The sequence below is a fragment of the Solea solea genome, chromosome 1, assembly GCF_958295425.1.
Source record: "Solea solea chromosome 1, fSolSol10.1, whole genome shotgun sequence".
Lineage (NCBI taxonomy): Eukaryota > Metazoa > Chordata > Actinopteri > Pleuronectiformes > Soleidae > Solea > Solea solea.
This window is the reverse complement of record NC_081134.1, coordinates 31,853,095-31,879,828: the sequence shown is the minus strand read 5'-3', so window position 1 is coordinate 31,879,828 and position 26,734 is coordinate 31,853,095. Positions and strand designations below refer to the sequence as shown.

General features: G+C 40.6%; 1 protein-coding gene across 1 annotated transcript in view; it reads left to right on the top strand.

Annotated features, from left to right (window-relative positions):
• The window catches only part of c1h8orf34 (chromosome 1 C8orf34 homolog), a 68,867-nt gene that overhangs the window by 8,452 nt on the left and 33,681 nt on the right, over positions 1-26,734 (top strand). The window contains exons 2-7 of the mRNA XM_058643063.1: positions 8,694-8,838; positions 8,967-9,101; positions 11,896-12,015; positions 12,579-12,607; positions 13,553-13,716; positions 17,582-17,748. Coding sequence (XP_058499046.1) covers positions 8,694-8,838; positions 8,967-9,101; positions 11,896-12,015; positions 12,579-12,607; positions 13,553-13,716; positions 17,582-17,748 — 760 coding nt within the window. The remainder of the gene's footprint in view (positions 1-8,693; positions 8,839-8,966; positions 9,102-11,895; positions 12,016-12,578; positions 12,608-13,552; positions 13,717-17,581; positions 17,749-26,734) is intronic.

Below are 26,734 nucleotides of genomic sequence, written 5' to 3'. Positions count from 1 at the left end.
TGTGGATTGTGTCACAAATAATCAAAGTCAGGGTTCGAAACATTTAGTTATTCTTGACCCGAGAGACAAAAGCTCCGCCCACAGACGATTAAGCACAAGCGGAGCGGTTCAGTTCTACATCCACAAGAATCCATCACCGCTCTTATTACAGTACAGCACAGCACATGTCCGGCTCAAACACCTGGAAACGTTTCTCTCAGACAGGGTTACTTTCTCATCGACTTACCTCCCACACGTTGGCTCATAAAAACCAGTCGTTTCATCTCAGCACTCGGTCGCTTCATTTCATTTGTTTATTATTTTTACAAATCCAAGTGAAAACATTTGACTAAAATAGTGGTTTTTACTGCATAAATAGTGGCCAATGAGGGGTTTTACTGTTTTGTTTTGGGGTTTTTTAGATCAGTAAAATCACATTATATTATACCTTCATGAAAGCGTGTAGTTTGCCCACTGAGCAAAATTATACTTTTGCCTTTTTTGCCCCAGTTTCAGTCGTTTGTATGCTAATGTGTTATTATAGTACATATTTATATATACACACACATAACTCCGGTGAGCAGACACTGTGGAAATTGAAAACATTTATTATCTCGGGTGGATTTACTTTTACAGAAAACAACTGTCAACACTCACGGCATTTGGTAAACTTGTAACCAACGGAGACGGTGTTGTCGTTTTCATTTCAATTCAGTGACGGTCTCTTTGTCTTACTTACATCCTGTCATGCATGGGTTTATAGAGTTAACCTTCATGCACACTCAGAGTAATTACAAGACGGGCAGATGAACGGGCAGCCCGAGGCCAGGCTGCTCCTGGGGGAGAAGAGGAAGAGGTGAAGGGGAAAGTCAAAGGGAATCTGTGAGACCATGAGCTCGGGCCCGTGACGGAGATTTGAAGCGTTGCGACTTCAGGTGGTGTCAGGAAGTGTCTGATTTTGAGAGAATCATACAGTCCACAGTGTGTGTGTGTGTGTGTGATGCGCAATAATTACATTATATGTTTACTTATAGCCTGAGGATGTTCATGGTTCACTGCTGTGTGTAATTAGAATGGTGGTATAGGAAACAGACAATTAACCTAGTTTTCCAGCTGGTGACTAATTCTGCATGTGTATATTTGTTCACAGAGGGATGGAAACAGCAAGTCCTTTTAAACTGGGAGATATTAGACGTTAAAAAATCTTTCTTCTTTGCTTAGCAGTTTGTTCATAGTTTGTGTATTTTTCCTGTTTTGGAAACGAAATACAAGATAAAATAGTACACCAAAACATTTTTGATGCAGTTGAAACCTAAATTACACTAGAATATATAACAATTATTTTAAGTCAAACAAGATGAGTTTGAAAGACAAGTTGACAAATCAAAACATTTCCACATTATGATCACAGACTGTTTAACTGTATTCAGTATTTAGTAAAGTGAGGAACAGAGAAACATGGGTCGTTTACAGTCGCCCTCAAGTGCAAATCACAACAACATTAACTGAAAAACAACGGCACTGTTTCAGTTAATGTTGGTGTGTTTTAGTTAATGTTGGTGTGTTTTAGCTAATGTTGTGTTTCAGTTAATGTTTGTCTGTTTTAGCTAATGTTGGTGTGTTTCAGTTAATGTTGTGTTTCAGTTAATGTTTGTCTGTTTTAGCTAATGTTGTGTTTCAGTTAATGTTTGTCTGTTTTAGCTAATGTTGTGTTTTAGTTAATGTTGTGTTTCAGTTAATGTTGTGTTTTAGTTAATGTTGTGTTTCAGTTAATGTTGGTGTGTTTTAGCTAATGTTGTGTTTCAGTTAATGTTTGTCTGTTTTAGCTAATGTTGTGTTTTAGTTAATGTTGTGTTTCAGTTAATGTTGGTGTGTTTTAGCTAATGTTGTGTTTCAGTTAATGTTTGTCTGTTTTAGCTCATGTTGGGTTTTAGTTAATGTTGTGTTTCAGTTAATGTTGGTGTGTTATAGCTAATGTTATGTTTCAATTAATGTTGTGTTTCAGTTAATGTTGGTGTGTTTTAGTTAATGTTGGTGTGTTTTAGCTAATGTTGTGTTTCAGTTAATGTTTGTCTGTTTTAGCTAATGTTGTGTTTCAGTTAATGTTGTGTTTCAGTTAATGTTTGTCTGTTTTAGCTAATGTTGTGTTTTAGTTAATGTTGTGTTTCAGTTAATGTTGTGTTTTAGTTAATGTTGTGTTTCAGTTAATGTTGGTGTGTTTTAGCTAATGTTGTGTTTCAGTTAATGTTGTGTTTCAGTTAATGTTTGTCTGTTTTAGCTAATGTTGTGTTTCAGTTAATGTTGGTGTGTTTTAGCTAATGTTGTGTTTCAGTTAATGTTGGTGTGTTTTAGCTAATGTGTTTCAGTTAATGTTGTGTTTCAGTTAATGTTTGTCTGTTTTAGCTAATGTTGGGTTTTAGTTAATGTTGTGTTTCAGTTAATGTTGGTGTGTTATAGCTAATGTTATGTTTCAATTAATGTTGTGTTTCAGTTAATGTTGGTGTGTTTTAGTTAATGTTGGTGTGTTTTAGTTAATGTTGTGTTTCAGTTAATGTCGGTGTGTTTTAGTTATTGTTGTGTTTCAGTTAATATTGGTGTGTTTTAGTTAATGTTGTGTTTCAGTTAATGTTGGTGTGTGCTTAGTTAATGTTGTGTTTCAAATGTTGGTGTGTTTTAGTTAATGTTGTGTTTCAAATGTTGGTGTGTTTTAGTTAATGTTGGTGTGTTTTATTTAATGTTGTGTTTCAGTTAATGTTGGTGTTTTTTTGTTAATGTTGTGTGTTCCTATTTGTGTGTTGGTGATTTGCACTTCAGGACCACCGTAGTAGTTCCAGATCATTTTGTGAATCTTTGTAATGAAGCATGAACACATGAGAGAGTGAGATCATACGTAGTTTAGATATTGTTGGTGGATTCAGTGTGCACATGAATGATGTGAGATCACTCAGGGAATATATGAAAGTATGTGAACATAAGGTATTTGTGAAAAGAATCAAATATATTCTTGAGGAAGTTCTTATTGTGCCTAAAGTCCATAAATAATTTAAGTTTACATTTAAAAAAAAAAAGTGTTAGTCCCCACTGTGAATCATTTATTCCAAAGCAAAAACATGTCTTTTTATAAAAGGGACTTGAAGTGTTTTCCTCAGGGTGAAGTGAGTGAGATGGTTAAAAGCATCTCTTCCATCTCTTCTGACGAGTATCATGTGACGCTGTCTGCCTGGTCAGGTGACATTGCCTCTCACGCACACACCATCTCCACTCTCTGCTCTTGTCTGCTGCGTATTCAAGGTCTGGATCTCTTCCAGTGGCATCTTTTCTCTCACTCTCACTGTGTCTACTCATCCTCACCTAAACTGGCCTGTCACGTTCTCCTCTCGTTTTTCTCCAGTAATGACCTTTTTTGTATGAAGAGGATTAAACAGACACACAGGCATCACCTTAAATACCCTGTAGTGAGATACTGGCAAGTGGCAGGTACTGTAAATCAGTGGCCTCGAGCACAGGAGACGGGGACACGGAGGCCTCCTGGGAGCCGTGGAAGAGCTGTCGCTGCATTTAAATGTTTTTACACAAGGGCACGTCATGAAAAACCTTTTTTATTTTATAGCTGATCACAGCCACAGCTGCAGAGTGTGTATATTGATTGCTGTTAACTCAGAATACAATGCAGGTGATGGTGATGTTTACCCACTTGGAAATTCCAGGCCGCCTGGATTTATTTTGATTTTATGGCTGTAGAATTGTCACAAAAAAAAAAAATGCAATGATTGAGTGCTTCTGCCCCTTTTATCCCCAAGATAACTTTAACTTTCAATATCTGGCAGTTATTGCTGTGTGTTTTGACTGTGCAAAACATTTTAAAGGAATAAAAGACAAAAAATGGATTTGGATTTTTCACATTTAAAGCCAAATAGGAAGTCTGAATGACAAACACACAATTTCACTTTCACATTTACAATTTGAATGTTGAACTATTTTACATTATGTACAAACATTTGTGTCAGTCCTAGGACGTTTTCAAGTTTCTGCCTTGTTTTGGAGTACATGTTCAGGTGTTTTTTTATTTTATATGGTCCTCCCTAAAGTGTCTCTCAGTCCTGGTCCTGGGGACCCACTGCCCTGCATGTTTCAGATGTTTCCGCTCCAACACATCCAACGCAAAGCTCTATTCCTCTGCTTTCTGGTAGTTCTCGAGTTACGGTTATGAGAAGTACAGAAGGGCTAATAAGCATTAATAGTAAAAACAAGATGCTGGATTATAGAAAATTATATTCATAGATTCAAGGCAGGTTACAAAACAAGTATAAAGTATATTTAAAAAAATAAATCATATTCTCCATTCCCAAATTATAGAAACACACATACATTTTTGTTTAAATTTCAAACATCGCATTTTAACAGCACATAAGTGATCGTATGTGAGCCTCACAAAACAATTCACTTCTCCTACTAATTAAGTCAGTGTTTTGGTTGATGCGCGCCCTCTACTGGTGTAAGTTGTAACATCAACATTATGCGAGGTCCAGAAAGCAGACTTTATTAATGGCATTTTCGTCTGGCGGCGTCAACACCACACGCAAGACAGTCGTAATGGTTAGTCATTAAAATCCCTGGTAGATAAGTTCATGGTAGTGGTTAGCGCTCTTGCCTTTGCAGCAACAAGACCTGGGTTCGCGACCCGGTCAGAACAATGCATGCCGTTTGCATGTTCTCCCGTGTGTGCGTGGGTTTTTTCTGTGGGTTCTCTGGCTTCCTCCAACAGTCCAAAAACATGCAATATGGGGGATTAGGTAAATTGGACACTCTAAATTGACCATAGGTGAGAGTGAAAGTGTGGATGGTTGTTTGTCTCTATATGTGTCCCTGTGATGGACTGGCGATCAGTCCAGGGTGTGACCCCGCCTATCACCCTATGTCAGCTGAGATTGGCTCAGCTCCCTTGCGTGACCCTCATGGAGGATAAAGCGGTACAAGATGGATGACTAAGTTCATGGTTGCACATCACATCATAGACAATGGTGAGCGTGCAGTTTGACAAGAATAAGTGTAAAGATCAGGCATCATGAGGTTTCTGTCACTCTGTTATCTGATTTTTCAGATCAGATCTGATCTTTTTTTATGCTCTGCACTTTCTTTGAGTCCCAAAAGAGAAGCGTTGAGTCCATGGTTGAATATATAACAGAGCTCTTTGTTGTCCTCAGCATCAGCACCCTTAAGCAGGATGGAAGGTGTCTGTCATTGTTCAACTCTCCCTCCGTCCTTCAGTCCAGCACTCGTCAATGACTCTCAGAGCTTTCCCTAATTATTGGCCAACTTGTTGTCTAAGCTGCGAATATGCAGCGAGCATCAGTGACAATATCATGATTGTCACCTGAGCCAGACCTTCAGATTTTTCGTGAGTGTCTCTTGTCTGGCTGTCTCTGCTTTGTCAATAACCACTGTCCAACCAAAGTGCCCCGAGGCTTTCACAGATCTCACTCCAGCTCCACATATCCAGAGATATGGACTGCTCATGACACCTGTTGCCTTGCTTATACTGTATAATGCTTCTGCAGAGGCTGGAACACACATTCACTCATTCATAACCCATAACATGTGTCAGTAAAGCTGTTTTGCTGATGCAAGTCACTCCGAGCCAAACGCCATTGAAGTCCACTTTTATGATAGAACTGTTAACCCAAATTTTCTCTGCGATTCCCGTCAAAGAGAATTTGATTTCCAGTGAAACTGCGCAGGCTTATTAAACCGGACAGCGTCGTGTTATTACCATAGAAATTGAAAGTGTCACATACAGTTACCTCACTCTCCTTTTTCCATATGCGAGTCATGTGATGCATGCACAGAATCGGAAAGAGGGAGACGGTGAAGGACAAAAGCGCGCCTTTCGCTCGTTGAGCGGCTCCTGTCGTCGATGCCAAACACTGTGATTTTCAAGGCTTTTTTTTTTTTCCATCTGTCTTTCATTTCACTGCTCTCTGTGTCATCGATGTGTTTATGCTTCCACCTCATGCCTGTGCCACTTTCTCCCTCTCTCCACATCTGAGTGTGCACTTTCACTGGGTGTACAACATTCATTGATAAGTCTTATTAGTTATGAAATCCACATTTCAGGCCTCAGAAATCCATCGCACGTCTGAGGAGATATGATTTATTTAACTCCTGTGTTTTTTCGCTGTATTCTCTTGTGGAGGGCTTTTATTTGACAAGCAGAAGAGCGTGTGTGTGTGTGTGTGTGTGTGTGTGTGTGTGATCCTTGTGCATGCAGACCTGAAGCCTCGTCTGCTCTCTCTCTCTCTCTCTCTCTCTCTCTCTGACACACACACATGCTATTAGAACTGCTGTAGCTGCCGGGGCCAGGCAGGAATTTCCCCCTGACCACTTACCTGATTAACTTTCTGAGCACATGCGGCACAGGCAAGGCCGCCAACTATAGCCACCCTATAGCCAACTATAGCGCACACACACACACAGTTTAGCACAGCTATTCTTCTGAGGACACTGCATTGACGTCCGTTTGGACAGTATGCTCAAATCCTAACCTAACCACTATTCAAATCTTAGCCCTGAAATTATTTTATGTATGTCTAATTGGAACCAGGTTTTGGTCCCCATTTATGCGGAAAAGGTCCTAAATACAAATACAATACGCACACACACATACGCACAAGCCCTCCCCACACCTGAAACACACACACACCTGCTGATACATAAGCAGGTCTGCAAGGGCAAACCCATACCAGCTCAGTAATACATGGCCACACACACACACACACACTCACACGCACACGCACACGCACACGCACACACACACACGCACACACACACGCTTCATCCATACATTACTGTCAATTCACTGCAGTCTACTAACGACTCCTCTCCGCAGTAGTCGTCCTGAAATCTGCCCCAGCTGCTGTGACTTGATGAAACAGTTCAGACTTCATTTTTTATTTATCAGCAGCACACACACACACACACACACATGCACGCACACACACTTCCTCATTTCACTTCACACATTAGCCTCAGAGGCACTGGTGTAAACCTCTGAGTGTCGTTGAATCGTTTTTGCTTTGGTGCCAAAATGTTTATACAGTCGAATCCCGTGCCTTTTAATGTTCACATTGCATTTGTAGTCACACTCAGTGAATCAGTGTGTTCGGATTTTTCTGAAAGGACGACTCTTGGTCCTTATTTTATTTTGTTCCCCACTCAATATTCCGTCTCACTGCCTCACTCCCACAGTGCAAACACATGCAGATTGGACACTCTAAGATCGTTTTCACACCTAATATTTGGATTGGGGACTGGGTTCAATCGGGGGTTGCAACATTCAGCCGGTCCGAGTTTGCTTTCACACGTTCACACTTTAGTATAACAAACCAAAACCTTTTGAATAACGTATTCCCCTCCTCGCCTGAGGCAGCGCTGTGTCAAGAACTACTGAAGGAGAAGACAAGACAACAAAACACGGAGCATCAAATCCTATCATTTTATGTGATCATACAACACACATACTCCGCAACAATGGGCTCAGTCATTTCTCCCGGCTATCGTTCTACACCTGAGTGTGCTGTGGTTGTGTTTACCCACAATGCCCTGAGTTGTAGTCCGCTTCCTGCATTTAGTTCACTTCACCCGAAGACCTACGTTTTTAGGCGGACCAGAGTTCACATTGGAGTTGGGTTGAGCATTCACCCCTCCCCAAACAAACCAGACTTTCCAAGCAAACAAACTATTAAGACTATTATTATTATTATTATTATTATTATTATTATTATTATAATAATAATAATAATAATAAACTATTATTCAATTAAGAAGGTTCTGGTGTGAATGCACCGTAAATTGACCACAGGTGTGAATGTGAGACTGGATGGCTGTTTTTGCCCCATGTCAGCCGGGATAGGCACTGGTTTTGTTTCAGAGAACCGGGGTTAATTCATGAACCTAAAGTATGCTGCTGTATCACTTTACTGTCATAGAAACGCATCCCTCTGTGTCATCTGTGTAGCTGATGGTAGGTTTCATCAGTGCAGTGTGAACTCACTTGACCGTGGGTTTGAATGTAACGGTCGTTCCCTTTATTTAGAAAAGTTACATTATTCACTCCCTTTAATACTTTACTTTTCACAATCCTCATAACAGAGCATCTTTTAATGACCACATTTAATAAAATGTCAGTGTATTGTGTACTAGGCTTTTTTCCTGATTTTAATTTAAAATATAATAATGGTGTCTCTCTTTTTTCATTGTAGTGACAGTGAGTCATGCTCATTGTTTTTCCTGTTTGTCTGTTTTTGTATCAAACACACTTTATCAAATGATCCTCGCTGTTTAAACCTCTGGTCTTGTTTTTTTTTACTCTTAAAACCCAGACTCGTTGTTTACTTGTTCCTCCTTGTGTCCTGATTCGATTTGGATGGAGCTCGTGGACATGTTTGCTGCTAATTGATACAAAGGGGAAGTGCTCCCATCTTTAGGGACGCACTGTTGTTTCTTTTTTATGCTGCTTTTCTTTTCTTTTTTTTAGTATAATGGCACTGTTGTAGTAAATTGCTGCAGCCACACTGAGGATGAGCGGATTATCTCGCCACACTGACTAATTGTTTTCATCTACTCTCTCTTGATAGTAACGTCAACTACAAAGTGAGACTTATAAATAAATCTTTTACCTTTCTCTAACTGCCCTCTCCTTTATTTGCTCGTTGTAGGAATTGATGACCAAATTGATAACGGAGACTCCAGACCATCCAATACCTTTTCTCATTGATCACCTGCAGACCAAGCAAGACAGCACTGCCAAGCTGCACCGAGCTCTTTCTGGCTCTGCAGCTTTGTGGGCACAGAGCTCCCCAGGTCAGTACACACACACATGCACAATCTGCTTATTACTGGACCTACTCCTTCCTACAATAACACACAGGATGAAAAATCAAACCATGTGATCTGTAGCAGAGACTTTGGTGCTCTCTCTTCCCAAACAGAAAACAAGAACACGCGAAGAGAACACAACAGCAACTATGAGAAGCCTTGGCAAATTCACCCAAAGAAACCAAAGAAGTCAAAGAGTGACCTGGCTGTGTCCAGTTTATCTCCTCCGTCGCCAGAATCCAAGTCAGGTGAGTATATTTGATACTTTTTACTTTTTAAGAAGGAAACAACACGTTATCACGGTACAACACGCTAAAAAACACACAAACCTGAAGGCGAATCATCTTGTCACAGTAAATTTTTATTAAATTAGTAAATTAAACCATATTAAAAGATGCTACAGTCGTATTTGGCCCATTGGCTCATGGTTAATATTAGCTATTAGCTTAGCAATGGTGGCATCCCATTAAAGATGTTATGATTCTCCACTTGTGCTACTGTTGCGATATTACAACGTCACAGACTGGAAGACTACATGCAAAATGCTGTGAGCTAATTAAAGGGCTAGCAGCTCTAAATGACACTTCACTATTGAAGCTAGCACCATGTAGCAAGCTAAGCTACACATAGCTTACAACATCAGAAGCTACTTAACTTAAGTTTAGCTACTTAACTGCGAAATAGAATTAAAATGCAAAAGAAAAAGTGTATTTTAATCAAATAAAATACAATATTTTTGAACGATTAAATCAATATTTTATTTTCAATTTGTGTATTTTGATTTTTTGCTTTGCTCAGTTCATAAAGTGTTGTTTGAAAATATTGACACAAATCTAATTTCACGTTTTATCAGCTCCAGGTATTTTATTTAGTTTATTAAGTTAGATTTGCACACTAAACATGTGAGCCTGCACAGTTTTGATTGTAACCTGTTGTATCTCAATTACATGCTCCATTGGCTTTTGTCTCCGTCTCTGGTTTGACACAATTATATCCTATTCAGGTTAGTCACAGTGTAGAGTCCAGCTCCCTCCCTCCCTTCATCCTCCTTGAGATGTAGAGTTTATTATACTCGTGCACTGCTTCACTCTCCAAAGATGAATTGTTGCGATGCAGAATGGATGCTGATGAGGGGGATTTATTTCTGCACTAAATTCCTATAGCTGTGACGTTCCAACGAAGTGTGATACTCCAGACAATCAGATTAGGTCAGATTGGGGAGCAAGGCGACTTCAATAATTTAACGCTGTGCTCCGTCACTGACAGACCAAGTCTATTTTAGGCTGCAGTGACAATTTCTCACCATGGAAGAAGAGTCTGATGATGAAAATGAAAATGACGTAGAAGCAGAAATAAAGGAGGTGAGCAGTGTTCAGCTTCTTTTAAATCATTAAAAATATATGCACGGGTGTTATGGTTTGCACGCCTCATGGGAATTTTAAAACATAACAACGTCCTCTTGTCATTATTATTTTTAAAATGTGACATGAATGACATAACAGCTGACATAAATATACTAATATGCTGATTAAAATTAATCCGTCACTGTTTTCTGTGTGTGTGTGTGTGTGTGTGTGTGTGTGTGTGTTTTGACAAAGAGGTTAATGTGCTTTGGCCTCACGTCTACTTGACTGATGCTTTAATGGACGACCCACTGGGAGTAGAATCCTTCACCCTTAATCTGAGCTATTAAGATACAGCAGAGCAGCGGCAAGAGAAAGTAATGAGAGTTTTCTTTTTCCCCTCCTTCCTCCAGTCCCTACATTTGCTCTGATGTTTATGGTTTTTACAAACCGGGTAAACAAGGGTAGAGGAGAGCAGACTGTAGCCCTACAGTTGTTAATTATTCACTGTCTCCTTTATGTTTTGGACTGTGTGTGACTCCAAACACAAGCATCTGTCATCACATATGTTTCACACAAACACGCATGACTTTATTTAAAATGTCTTGTTGCCTCTTCTTGGTCTTCGTCAACACAAATGATGTAACATGATTTGTATGCTGCATCCTTCATGGGAAAACAGGTTCTGTCAAGCAATACTATCAGACCTGACTGAGGGAGTGTTTGTGTGTATACAGCAGCAGCAGTACAGGGGCGGGCAGGGCCAAGAAGCATTATGTAATTTTAGTTTAGGGGCCACATACAGCACAATTTGATCTCAAGTGGGCCGGACCAGTAAGATAATAGCATAATTACCTATGAACCTATGAAGGACTCCACATTTTAACCAACAACCTGACATTTCTTGAGATAAATAAGTGCAATTTCAACAATATTAAACCTAAGTTTACCATTTATCTTACAGATGACAGTGGATCCACAAAGGCTGGAACTGGAAAATATCGTATCTCATTAGATTGTAATCATTCACATTTACAAAAATTCATCCTGCTGGTTTTGACACCCCTGATTTATGCCATCGTTGTGCTGATCGACCGGGTTTTTTGTGAGCAGTAGAATTCATGGCGAACACGGCTATACTGAGAAACACAATCAATCAGCATTGTATGAACTAATTTGACAATAATTTGAATGTAAAAAAGAGAGGACACTGCACCTGGAACGTGTCTGTTTTGGACAAAGGCTGAAGAAAGCAGTTTATTTGTCTGGCATCATCCTCCCCCTCTGGGCTTCACATTCTTTCAAATTCAGCTTTGCTGCAGCATAAGAATGTTGCCCTTTGCTTTATCAATAATGTGTATATTCATCCGTTTATGAATAAACCATCACATGTGTACGTTGAGCAGCGCTGCTGAAGGACAGGGGCTGGACGTCAGCACAGTATGTGGGTCACTGCCTGCTCCTGGAGTAACTGAGTCTGAATGTTAATCAAAGAGACTGACAGACACTGTCCTCTGGCCTCTGGCCAGTTGGACTCTGTGCTCATGGAAGAGACGCCTTCACTTTTGTGTTAGTGTGTCCTTCCCACTCCATGCTGCAGTAATTCACAAAGTCCTCTTTGGAAACAAGATGGATAGATTTTTAGAACATTATTTATGGTACTGTAGTTTGTTTTTTTGTGTATGTTTTCGACGTCCAGGGCCTCGGTCGGTCGAGTACCCATCCTGGGACTGGAGGGAGAGTCGGGACTTTGATGAGCTCAGCCACATTTTGCAGGAGAGCAAGAAGCTGGGGAAGGCCCTGGAGAGCCTGTCGCGCAGTGAGTGGCTTCAGCACAGTGGGGTGCAAATTCTGTGTATCATTAGTTTTCAAAATAATATGAAAAAATAACTTGTTTTTTTCCAATTTCCAATATTGTGCTCAAATGAAAAATGAAAAAAAAAATATGGGTGATGAGTTTTGAGTTTTGATTTTTCCATCTAACGCAAGTTACACCCGAAAGTGACCTTTGACGGGGGAGGAGCTTCACACGCAATAATAATAAAACTGTCTACAAATCATTAGTATGCTTTTCGCTGGAAGTCAGAGTGTTGGCTTTCTATAGCTCTTTATTTTGAAAAGACCCGACATGGGACTGCTTGGTTTGGACCGTTTGAGTAGAATTTAAATGTTATTGATCGAGGAAGTTCAAATCTGTGATTATCTTTCTAACTTATGACCTATGACAGGACATGGAAAAATCAAAACTGGAAGAAACGGGAAACTCGTTATCCGTTATTTAATTTTTCATTTTATTTTGAAAAACTAATTGAAAACAAAAAAAAAAACTACATTTTATGTATTATTTGCTTCCCTTTTGAAACAGTGTTTTTCTCTCTACAGGTATTGCCATCACAGATGAGCTTGACCAGGTACATGTTCACTCGCCAGGAGTCTTTGACAAACTCATACGCTCACTGATGAGACGTGGAAACGGTTATCAGCTTCAAGTGAAACTCTATATTATAGTAAAGTCAACTTTATTTCTAGAGCACATTTTAAAAAAACATCCAAGACTGACCAAAGTGCAAAGGTATAAAATCAATAATCAAATTGTGACATGACAGAATAGTTAAATGGTAAAGGAGTTATTTTTATCCTGAGGTGAAGGCCAAGGAGAAGAGGTGGGTCTTTAAAAGGGATTTTAAAATCTTCAATGGAGGCAGATTTAATGTCCATGGGTAACCCGTTCCAAAGATCCTTAGAGTTTGGGATGGAGCGTGAAGAAAAAGAAGTTCAGAGAGGTGAGAGTAAGGCAGAAAGTTATTATATAACTTTTACTTGTTCTGATGATGACCAATGATCTCATGGAGTTAAATGAGAATGTGGCACTTACAGTAAACATGTCCTCCATCTCAGTTGCAAAGCTTTTTCCTGAGCCGCGTCTCTGTCCTTGCCTGCCCCGTCTTCCAACACAATCGTGCAGTGGCTGCACTGAGCTACTTGTAGATAATGGCAAAAACGCGGCATATGTTTTGACAGGGACTTCACTCTTGTGTCGCTCGATGCGGCAGTACATGTCCAGCATCCTTGGCCGTTGGCCCAGAGATTTTTTTTTTACTTGGCTTTTCTGTGAGACGGAGCAGAGTGAATACTAAACACCTGCTCGGCTCATGTAAACAAGAGAATGTGATCCAATCCTGGATTCAGTCAGAGGCGAGCAGAAGAGTCTGTGGATTTTACTCTGAGCTGGGATGTAAATGTGTGCTTTGGAGCAGAACTGGAGGGAGGCAACCCTCAGAAAATCATTGTGACCATCATGTTGTCATCGGTCATTCTCACTTCACTCATTAATTTTTTTGGCTTTTTTCTTTTAGAACTTGGGAAGTTATAGCTCAGTGTTGCGCCCCCGGGTGATCGGGGAGTGGGTCGGTCGTGAAGAAGAGGACGCAGACCCACTCGCTGCGGAGATGCTGCACCCTCCTGTCCCTCGGGCCAAAACTGAAGTTTGCTGGAGTGGAGACAGCAGTCCTGCTGGGAGGTGAGTGGCATTAGATATTAATGTGTATGTGTGTGTGTGTGAATCACTTTAATACTCAAGGTTTAGCAACACTATTGTTGGCACTGAACACAAGGAGGAAGACGACGTCTGACTGCGGCTCCCACCGCCTGAGGGATGCCCATCTGAGTGGCTTTGATAATTCCTTTTTCAAAGGCTCGATCAAACGTGCTTTGCCACGATACAACTTCAACCCAATTTCAAATTAAAGCTAACCTCGTTTCTGTGCACTCAAGGCCAAACAGAATTCTGTGCCCATTTTTTTTTTTTTTTTTTTTTCTTTAAACGTTCCACGTCTCTGACAACACAACTGTGTCATCTGTTGAACTGTTCGGCGATTCCTTTAGATTTTATTTTTAAACTTAAAACTAACCGAGATCCAAACAGCCTCAGATGTCTTTGCCAGTTGTTAGTATCACTGTGTGTGTGTGTGTGTGTGTGTGTGTGTGTGTTTCATGCACTGCAGCTGCTGATGTGACTAATTAAAGGAGGATTTAATAAAAACCATACATCACACGCACGCCCGGGCTGACATATACACTGTTAATCTCATTAAGGTTACTGTATGGGTGGATTAAAGGGAGAATCACTTTAGTTAGACGCCTGAGCTTGAAGATAGGGGACGTGTGTGGTGTGTGTGGGCTCACCGATCAGCTCTGCTCTGTATATTTACACGTATAAGTGAAATGCTTTACCTATGTGGACTTTGAGGATGTTTAATAGAATTTAAATTATAATCACAGCTCCTTCTCTCAGGACTCGTATCAAATCTACAAGGACCTTTTGCTCCCACTTCAGATTCAGTTTTGGGGCTTTTTGAGACCATGTTCATGTCTGAGCCACAAAGTCAAACTTGAGATCTGAAAAAGTGTGATTTTATAATGTGCATAAGAAGAGAAGCTGGCGTAGATCATCTCTGACCTCTCTTTAAAACACTGTCTGAGTCTTAATGGTCCGTCCCCTCTGGTGCTCAGACAGGATGCTCATGTTTCTGACCTTATTTGTCAAAACAGTCCGCCTTCTTCCTCTCTCTCTCTGCTAAGTTTACTTGTTTTCATTTTTCATCTTTCTTGCTTCTTGTCCCTCATTCCGGCCCACCTGTCACCGAGTAACATGAGGAGAGCTGACAGGTGGCGGTGGCTGTCCGTGTGAGTGACTAGAGTCTCCATGCACAAGTCCGAGGGGGCACATGGGAAATCAGCTTCAACTGTGGCAGAAGTAGATTCAAGCAAATGGCTTGTTATGACAGGCTCTGTCCAGTGGAATGGGATGTGGGACATCGTCCAGTGCTGTATACTGAGCTTCTGTCCTCTTCGTACAGTATGTCTGTCCTGTAACACCACACATTCAGAGCTCCTACTATAGAGCTCTATGTGACTCGGATTGTTTACGCCGCCACAGTGGCAGGAGGAAAAACGCCAGAAAACTGCAGGTGTGGATTTAAAATGTGCAGTGAATTCTTACATCTTTTACTGAATGACAAACTGTCCCTTGTCTTACTCTGGAGAACGTTTAGACACTGCAATAAAAGCACGGAAAATAAACAAGATATTAAAGTTAGTAAGGGTTAGATCAGTGGGTGTCAGTCTCAATTGACCTGGGCCCCCAATGAGCATCTAGTCTGGTTAAGTGTGAGGGAAAATACAACTGTTGAGTAGTGGGTGGGCAATATGAGCTTAAAATGACCACACAATATTCCATCGTGATGTCACAATAAAGATTTCCATGATGATATTTGGCAGAATTTCAAAGTAAAAGTTTGTTTTAATATGGAACGATGTGTACCGCACAATCAGAACAATGCTATGAGTATGATGCTAAATAATCTAAAATTAAGCAAATAATCACATGGACAACTGTAAATTAAGACACCGGAAAAGCTTATACACATAATTTCATGTTAATATTTAGTATTACATTCTGTCTACATTCTACCACCTGTGTTTTAAAGGAAGGTTGCGGGCCATGTTATTACAGTAACGTGATATTAAGTGGCGGGCCGCATGTAATCCAGTTTGACACCTCTGCGTTAGATCAAGTGAACAGATATCCACCAGCTTCAAGAACAACAAGCAGCGAGACGAGGTGCCTGACATATCGCCTGGTATCTTTACGTCTATATGGATTTTAACAGCACAGATTACTGTAAAAATTTAGTTTTGACTGGAATTGCGTTGTAGCCACTCTTAAGCCAACTTATCCTGTGGTGCTACTGGATGCAGATTGTTTGGTTTTTGGCACTGCTTTATACTTTATATTTGACGTTTGTGTAACAATCCTCCGTGAAGTGGTTGCCGCATACATGGAGGTATTTGGGAAATGTAGCAGGGATATTCCCATCAAATATGAAATATATCCACTGAGCTTTTCTTTGCCCATTGGCGGGGAGCTTGTGGAGCGTCTGGTATTGTTTATCACAACCCAGAACAGAGCAAACTAGTAGTGAGAGTAGTAGAGAGTAGTTCTTCTTCTTCTACGGTTGAAAGTACGTCACCGGATGTGCCCGGACTAGGAGGCGCTGCTGTTTACAGGAGGGGTGAGATTCGCCAGTGACGTAATTAGTCAACGGAAGTGCCTTGCAGCTTTGTAGAGCGCAGGAAAACAATAAAACGCGCTCTCAGCAGTGGCTGAACTGATTGTTATGGACTTTTAGGGCTTCATAGACGAGGTAATGACGCTGATCCAAATGCAGCGTTAATTGGCACTTCCTTGCTATGGCCTCTTTAAAGGTTCAAAGTTCTGTTAGATCTGCCAGCAGCCAAAGACGGAAGATATGAGTTTGTACTATTGTGATTATTGTGTGATAATCTATCACCCTCCTCCTTCATTTTTGCTCCTATTCTCTACACTATTACATTTTACTGTCTGGTTTGAAATAGTTTTGTGACCATAGGAGTTGACAAGACAATTTTTCTTCCAAAGAACTTTGTTAGACAAATAAAAACTCTGAAAACAACTGAGGAGAAAATGTGTGGAAAAATGTGCCTCGCCTCGCCTTTATTAACAGATTATAATTACCACTCTGAGGGTATGAGGAAAATATCTGTCATCTCCTGACCTCTTCCAATTAGCTGCAAATAGAAGTCATTAAACTGAGATTAGCATCAAATTAATACTCTTCCAGCTCTCTAATCCATGCCCTCAGCTGTGGATTAGAGAAATTAATTTCTCTAATATAAAGGTGTAAAGGATTTTCGAGATGGTATTTCATCCATTTTCTGTGTTTCATGTGTGGATAAATAAACACAATTTAATCCGTGTAAGAAGAACCCACAAAAGTATTATGAGAATAAATAAAAGTGTTTGATTTCTTCCTGTTCATGTATTTTTTTAAGCAAAAACCTGGATTATCGTGATGAAAATTTACATTATGAATGGCAATAATTTATGAGATTTTGTTAGCCTACAATTAAATGGAGGATTAAACAGTGAATTGGGAAGAAAATGATCCAACAAAAAAACAGCGGCGTCATTCTGTACAGGATTAGAAGCGAGGCCTTCGATTGCTCACATCTCCTGCATATAAAGTCTATTTGGATTAAATGGATTTTCCCACTGACTGAAAATGACGGGGAAACCTCTCAGCGAGAGTCGGAATGCTAAATATCCACAGCTAATGGATTGCTGGTGAGTGCTGTGATTATTCCTGGCCACCTTCTCCCTGTTGTAAGGCACCTGGAGTTGGCTGCGTGTAATTGTCCCTAACTACTGTGGAACGGCTGCCAAGACCTTTCAAACGCAGTCATGTGAACGCCACTGGAAAGCCCCGAGAGGATGCAATTACTATTGTGACGGAGTTGTTCTTAAAGTCATCTTCTCCTCTTCTCCTTCTTTGTGTCACTTTCAGCCTCAAGATGGAAACGAAGAGCAAAGGGGTGAAAGAGCAGCAGCAGCATCATAAGAAGCTCCTGGCCGCCATGTTGTCTCAGGACTCCTTTGATTCTGTCCACAGCCCGGCGCCCTCTGTTGCTGAGGAGGAGATGGAGGACGAGGACGACGCCATGGAGCTGCTGGGTAACGTTGCATTTTGCCTTTTATACACAATCTGTGTACATACATAATCTGTGTACATACATACATAATCTATGAACATACATAATCTATGTGCATACACAATCTGTGTACATACATAATCTGTGTTCATATATAACCGGTGTGCATACATAATCTCTGTTCATACATAATCTGTGTTCATATATAATCTGTGTACATAACAATCTGTACAGACATAATCCGTGTGCATACATACATAATCTGTGTACATACATACATAATCTATGAACATACATAATCTATGAATATACATAATCTGTGTACATACATAATCTGTGTACGTACATCCATAATCCATGGACATACATAGTCTGTGAACATACATAATCCATGTACGTACATATGTACATAATCCATGTACATACATACATAATCCGTGTACATACATGCAGTACATAATCACACGCGTATATTGCTATGTGGTAGAGCAAGTTGTGTTTCAAAGGTTGTGGGTTTGATTCCCAGCTCTGCTAGTCTTAACACTTAACCCCCACATTGCTCCTGAAGGCTGTGCCGGCAGCATGTGACTGGGTATGAAAAGATGAGGATGCTGTATGAAAGCGTGATTGAATGGATGTGAATGGCAGAAATGTAGTGTAAAGCAGCTTTGAGTGGTCATCAAGGCTTAGAAAAGCGTTATATAAATGCAGACCATTTACCATAATGTGTATCAGCATAAACATGCAGTACATTTACAGCTTCAACATCATCAGTGTCTTTAGCGGGAACAAAATCTGTAACATTTAATATTTAATGAGTCGTTCTTGATGTTGAGCTCATTCTCTGTATCTCATCAAACTTCATGATAAAATCAATCTTTCTTCCCTCTTCCATTTGATTTTCACTAACTTTTAGTTGAAATTACTGTAGCATATTATTTGTGATTCAGTAGCTATCATGGATCAAAATTAGTGCTATCAATAGAGTAATTAATCTCACATTTTGAAATTCGTTAATCTAGATTAATCATGATTTTTGATGAAGTTTACTTTTTCTTTAATGACTAAATGAATGAGTAATCAGACACCATTGTTTAATTGTATGTTTCTTTTTGAACTACACATAGAACTGTGTGATTTCAAAGAGACTCAGGAGAACACACACACACACACACACACACAAGGAGGACATGTTGTGAACCCAGGTCTTCTTGCTCTTAAAGCAATTGTGCTAAACACTCATGTACCAAATGTTGCTGATTTGCACAGGACGGAAAGTATCAGAGAATACAGTAGGCATTGACTTATATTAGAATATAGTCACTGAATAAAAATCAGTCCTTTTATAAGGCGAGTGAGGTTGTCACCTGCTTTAATCTAATGTTCCTACAGTCATATTCCTTTCTTTGGTTGCATTCATTAAAAGCACATTGGTCAAGGTGGAAAGCACTTACTGTGTAGAGAGAGAGAGAGAGAGAGAGAGAGAGAGAGAGAGAAAGAGAGATTATTTTTAATAAGAGGGCAGATGAAGAGGCAGAGCAGTTGTATACGTGAATGCCGACTTGTAAAGGCTTAACCAAGTGACTGGAGGCTCGGAGCTGTAGTGGGTTTACGTTGCAGCATTTGATGAGTAGCTGTGAAGGGAAACTCTGCTTCCTGTTTACACAGTTGAACCACATGTGCTCATCCTCCGAGTGTAAGCAGGTATTCATTCTGACAGCTGAACAATCACAGAGTAGCCTCCTTTTTAATTTACCGTCTCTGCTTTTGTGTGTGTGTGTGTGTGTGTGTGAATGAATATACACGTGTGTGCTTCATGTTGGTCGTGTCCCGCGTGGAGATGAATGAATAAGTGTGACTAAACGAGTGTCTGATGTGACGTTGTGTTTGTGACCTTTAGCTGCAAGGATTATTCGTTTTATTTATTTACATTCACTGAAATGTTGTTGCCAGAACATTTGATTTATTCACTTAATTGAATTAGCTCATATGACACTAAAATAAATATCCATCCATCTTCTACCACTTTATCCTCCGCTGTATGGGCTGCTGGTGCCAATCAAGCTTATAATGGTTTTGGATTTTTCATTAGTTTTAGTTTTTAGAGCGGGTTTGCTAGTTTTTAATAGCTTTTATTGCTTGTAAATGCTACCGGGGCACAGACTCTGACACAGTCACTGAAGTGAAATACAGCAGCAGAGGTTGTGATCGCTGGCTTTCAGTTAAATACACCAGACTCCACTGTTAAATGATGAGATTTTAGACATTTCCTTTGCTTAATGTTGGAGATTAACGCACGTTTTCAGGATTTTTAAGTCTTTTTAACTGATTTACAGTTTGCCATTGTTCGGTTTGATTCTCGTGTCGGACATCCGGCTCATGACCTTCCAGTGACGACACTCTGAGGACGTCACGCTTAGTATTTGCTCAGCTAATTTGGAACCTCAGAAAAGCCAAATAACCGAGTCGTGCCGGCAGCATGTAGTGGAAAAACAGCATGAACACCAACCTTGGCTTTTCTCTTGCATCAGTCAGGGCGGCCGTACACAGCGGTGATAAACAGAGCCATAAAGCAGGATGCTGATGCTGTGCTGTGGCCCTGTGTGATCATAGCTGTGAAACCAAGGCTCCCTCCTCCGGGGGCTTTTACATTACAGTGCAAGGCAGTAATTCAAGTTAAGTAATGCAGTGAGGTCACGGCCGACTCTGTCAGGGCCTGGTCATGGCGGCTCTTCACAGGAACTACTGCCACTGTCACCGTGTGTGAACGACCCGCCTCACCACCATCCACACACTTGATTAAAGTGACGGCAGCGTAGCATGTGGTGCTTTTAGGAGGTTTGTCACAGTGTTGTGTTCATGTGACCGAATGTCACGGCTTACAAGACTTATGATCCTCCGTGATACCTGTGTGTGCATATAGTACATTGATCCTGGAAGGTGAAATCTATCTATCTATCCATCTTCCACGTGAAGGTTAAAGCATATGGTGGGATTTAATAAAGGACTCTGTTGCTATAGGAACTCTCTCTCTCTGTAAAAATGGGTTTGATGTTGTTTTAGTTAATCACAGCAACAGTTTAATGATATTGAACTGGCAACATTGTGTCTTTTACAATAAAGAGGACACTATGTAAATCATTCTGCCCACAGGCAGCATATGCTGCATAGAGTAGAGTGACTACTACACTTTTACCAGAGGCAGATCATTTTTAAACATTTGTTTAGCCTGACATCTAGTGGCCAAAACGTAGCTTTACACCTCATAGGACACATGTGTTCTTGTATGAGGATTTTTGAGTCCTTTGTGAGGACCAAAAAACTTCTATACTTAAGGAAGTGAGGACATTTTGCCTGGTCCTCACATTCTGACAATAGCCTTTTCAGGGTCAAGACCTGGTTTTGTGATTAGAATTAGGTTTAGGTTAGGTTTAGGTTATCTGTGCTGCAGCTGCACCCATGGTAAATTGCTGTGTTATTATTACAACTCCTTACACAACCTTTGACTCAACAAAATTAGTTGTTGAGTCAAAGTTCTGATTGATTTGATATTGTATTGTTTATATTGTTATCGGAGTTTTTTAGTAGTACTGTAAAGTAGAAATAATTGTTGCAGAAGTCACAAAATAGAGCGTGTTTTTCTTTTCTTTTTGTTCTTAAAAACGTGAACTTTCTTTCCAAATTTCACAAATTCAATCTGATTTTAAACCTTTTGAATACTTTTTGCTCAAGTTTGTTTATATAGATGGTTAAAATTTAATTTATTTTTCATCAGATGGTCTAGTTTGTGCTGAAAAAGTATATAAGACACCTTCTTATAGTCTCTGTATAAACTGTAGGTTTTAAAATGGGAAAAAGCATCTGAAATGCTCTGTGTTCCAAGGGTTTAGGTAAGGGACTAGAGAATGTATTGTCCTGTTTAAATGTCCTCACTATGACTGTTATGACCACAAACCTGTGTGTGTGTGTGTGTGTGTGTGTGTGTGTGTGTGTGTGTGTGTGTATAGAGAGAGTGCTTAACAAATGTATTAAACCACCACCTAAAGCCACAACTGTTCTAAATTAACAGCATTGGTAATTATCAAAATAATACACCTGTATGTAGACGCTTTAACCAAATGGTTTTTAAAGCTAAAATGTAATTATTATTATTGCTCTCCAGATTATTTCTTGATTAAAATGTCAAGTTATAGTTATTTACTTGCATTTCTTGAACAGAAAAACACGTTTTAGTGGTTGAAATTTCAGTGAGCGGGGCTCAAATGTGGGTAAAAACAGGTGAATTCAGTTTATTATTTGCCACATAAATAACAAGCGTTTGAAAGATTTCTAAAATATTTATGACAAGTTGTCTAATAAATTTGTTATGCTCTCACATGAACACACTGTTTTTATAATCATGAGGAAATGCTTATTTACAGACTTTTGTTTGTTTGAGCGGAACATGTGTTACCTCCAGATGCACGTATCACTAGTTTCATGTATTATCAGCTTTTGCTCTTCACACGCTGACTAATTGGCCGTGAGCCGCCTCCTCCTCCTCCTCCTCCTCGTTGGTGTGTGTGTGACTGCTGCTTGTACACAGAAGATCCACACACACTGTACACTAATGAGAGCAGTTAGATTAATGAGAAATATACTTGTCCCATGGTGTGGATGTAATTAGTCGTGTTATCCAAACCTCTGGAGGATAAGAGGAGATTAAACCAAGTGAACATTTAAATATACCTCAGAATATCCACTGGGAGGCAGTGAATGTGTGCAACAACTGCAAATACTGTGAGGGAATAATAATACTAATACTAATAATAAATAAAGAATATTTTTTTTGAGAGCACCTGGATGAGAAGCTCATGGAAAAACAGGAATGGATTACAACACTGCAAGCCAATATTTTTCAGATCGATTACAATTATATCAAAAAACAACCAAAACTAAGGCTTGAGGTTGATTTGTTCCAAAATAAGAAAATCAAATCATCTCAGAGGTTAAGTATCATTGACTCTTTAACTGCTCTGGGACGGCCATCCCTGTGTTTTCCCCACAGTTGTTTTCATTAGTTCTGCGCTTAATATTTTAACCACAGACAAAACCGTACTGAAAGTTTAATATGACTCACATGCTGTCGTAAAAGAAAACCCCAAAAACCCCACGGAAAATCTTCGGAGATTTTAGCTTTTCACTCGGCCGTGAGACCGCAATGTAATACTGATCTGAAACAAGAGGAACGAGCAAAGTTCAGCGTGTGGAGAGGAACACCCTGTTTCTGGCCCGGCGGTGTTGTTTCATGGCGAGTTAATGAGACGACGTTAGCCAGTTCCCCCCGCTGTAAACTCACTGTTCCCGTCGGGTTTGGTGGAAGTTTTTCCTACTTGTGAATTTTAAATTTTGTGTACAAAATCATTTGTGTTCAGTGATGCAGTGAAATTTGTCCCCCGGAGCAACATTAACGCAGACTCTCTCTCTTTCCCAAGGTGCTATGAAAAGTAAATGAAATTATGAAGCTTTAATTTTTATCCAGCGTTGGGGAGACATCACTTTAAATGTTGTGTGAACCTGCAGCAGAGTTAGAGCACACGTTTGTGTCGAGCATCTCTGAGGCTCTATGTCTGCCCACTCTGGCATGATTCCTGAAACAGGAGAGGAAGAGGAGAAGGTGGGAGTGGATTAACCCACTCTCACTGATCCACAGTGACGGTGAAGATTTGGTGTGGACAGGGTGAGGCTGTGACGAAGCTCTGTCTGATTTTTGATACACGCTGAATGAAGCCGTGTCTTTACAGAGGAGAAATAATGCCTGTGTGTTTGAGGACCTCTCCTCAGTATCTCCTTTGATCCAGCGCTGCCTGAAGTACAATTCCACCCACAACCGTTGTGGTTTCTTTTTCTTCTGATGAGGCCTTTTTAGCCTTTCAACTCACACAGATTTTAACGTACACTTACTTTAACTCTCTAAGGCCATGTACAGACGAACGGATCACAACAGGGTTTAAAATCACTGCAGACAGTTTATATACAGATTATAGACTGTATATAAAAACTGTTAAATGTTTCAGTAGTTGGCTGTGGGTGTGCCACAAATATTCTTCTCCCAAAAAAAGTAGAAACAAACAGCAACAAACATGACTCGGATAAAATGCTTTTGCTGATTTTTTATTTACATTCTTTACAGTCTGTGCTGAGTGAATTTTACATAGTCTGTCCCATATCTGATCCAGTCATTTTGACCAGTATCGGGCCGATACTGATGCTGACCGATTCCGAGTCCCCAATAAATATCGTCCGTTTTAACTGAACATCTTTGCTCGTCAGTGATGCCAACAGCAGCAGCAGCAGCGAGGTCTCTCAGCAACAACAACAATAACACAGACACACACCCACAGACCCCTCTCACCCACATCTCTGTCCAACCAAAGACACAACAGTTGTCATGTAAACGCTGTAAACCAACATCACAGCCTGCATGCCAGCGCTATGTAACTCGCTCTCAGCCCTAAATCTTTCACAGTGAAACCCCAGTGCGCTGCGCTCACCTCTGAAGTTAAACGCCCCCCCGTCCTAAAAGTCTTAACTGCGCCCAGTTTGACGCCTGTAAAAGTCTCCGCGGTGCAGATGGATACGTTAATCGAGAGGCAAATTGCTGCGCTATTATGGCGGCGTTACTGGAAGCAATTACCAATAGGCAAGTAGACTGCTGTGATCATACCATAAATCTAGCGGTAGTCATTACGCAGAGCATGGTCTAATACCAGCCAGCGTACCTATCTCTGCTCTGCACAAGCATTTGTAGATTAACTGAGCTGATTTTTGTTTTGTTTTTCTTTAAATGGAAAGTAGCTGAATGGACACAGTGATGCTGCTCTGTCGCCAGACAGAAGCAAAAGATGCCAGATATATGTGTGTATATACGTTATCTAGCACGACAGATAAGACGGGTCTCGCTTTCATTCGAGTGAAGAGATGCCCCGTGTTCATTATGCGTCGTTTGGAAACACAATGGTGAACAGAGCGCTTTTATCTAAAGAAGTAAAACAGTCAAGTTTGTTGTTTCTCCTGGCTCCCGTCTACTTTGAGATTTGCAGATTTAAGAGACAGCAGGTGATGTCATGACACAATAATTGGTGTGTGCACGCGTGTGTGCGTGCCGGTGTGTTTCTGAGTGAAGGCAGATGTCAAGGTGCACTGGGTCTGTGTTTGCTGCTGCATCTATGCGTTTATCCAATCCATCCGTCTTCTACTGCTTTGTCCTCCACATGAGTGTCGCGGGGGGGGAGCTGTGCCAATCTCAGCTGACGTATGGCGATAGGCGGGGGTCACAGTCCATCACAGGGAAACCTATAGAGACAAACAACCATTCACGCTCACACTCACACCTACGGTCAATTTAGAGTGTCCAATTGACCTAATCCCCATATTGCATGTTTTTGGACTGTGGGAGGAACCTGGAGACGCACTGGGAGCCAGTGAAGTGCTGCTAAACCTGGAGTAATGTGCTGTCGCTGTTAAAGGCCGAGCAGTGGTGTGACGTCTGGCTAAGCCCAACATAGAGTGCACAGCAATAGTCCATGCAAGTTGTGATTAAAGCATGGATTATAAAATCCTCAAAGTGAAGGTGAGAAAGAAATGGTTTTGCTTTGGGGAGTTGTCGGAGTTGAAAGAAGCTGGATTTTTACCACTGAGTTAATCTGCAGGTCAAATTTAAGATCACTGTCGAGTCTTACACCCAGGTTTCTTGCTGTAGGTGTCAAGTACTGACATACTGTAGGACCCAGATCAACAGGAACCTTGACCTCCAGTCTTTTTATCATTAAAGTGCAGAGCGTTAGTCGACATCCGTGCCTTGATTTCTGCAATGCTCTCCCTCAGCTGTTTTACAGAGTTTTAGTGGCAAATAAATGTGACTGTCATCTGCGTTAAAAAATGGAATGTGATGCCGAGTTTTAGAAAAATTCATTTTATTTTTATTCGTTTTTGGTAATTGATTTTATTGTGTGTGGTGGCCCAGTCATCTGCTGTCTTCATATGTTTTTGTTTTTTTTACTATATAATAAACTGAATAAAAACAAGAATAAAAGTTTATCCAAAGCAGCAGCAGCAGCAGCAGGAGTCTCCTGAAACTCGGTGACCAGTGTGGTAAAAGCTTCATAAATCTGTGCTGCGTCTATGGTGACGTCCTAATCTCTGCAATATTTGTGGTTAGAAAGTGAGTTAAAAGGAGGTTTGCACCGAGGTCTGTGATACAACTTTCCTCAGGCGTCAGAGCTGTGATGTTGCCCTGCTCGTGTGTGTGTCCCCCATCTGATTCTGATCAGGGCTTTTTTCTTTTACTGCTGCGCTCGGTGGGGACTCCGAGTCTAACGGGCACATTTTTAGGCCGGGGAGAGACGTGGGTATGTGCTATTGAAAGCTGAGACATAATTATGAAATGTAAGTTGGAATATTGTTTTTATTACAAAGCCAAACAAATGCGTCTCTGCCGCCGCAGCTCACATCAAAGTTGTCTGTGTAACCACCGACTGGAGGCTTTGTGCTCGCAACTGTAATGAATCACAAATGCTGCCTGCCTGTGTGTGTGTGTGTGTGTGTGTGTGTGAGTGTGAGGGCGACAAAAGTGTGAGGTCTGCAAGTGTCTCTGTATGAGCTGCGAGGTGTTTTATCTTTACGTCTGAGTATGTCGCTCTCTCATGTGGGTCTCTGTGTGTGTGTGTGTGTGTGTGTGTGTTTGACTGCGCATAGCAAAGGAGCGAGCATCTATCACTTACAGACGATTAATTAGAGCCCAGTGTTATGTGGTGAGATGCCGTCAGAGCTCATGAAAGAATGGAAAATTCACTTAAGGGGAGCAATAATAACTCAAAGAACTGGGTGAGATGATGGAGTGCGTACGTGTCTCCACGTGTGGGGTACGGCTGCTTTCTCAGCCGGTTCCAACACATGTGCCTGTCAGCGCAGCATCCAAATAGGTGTATATTAAGTCATTTGTGCACTAATGAGGACTGTGTTTTATC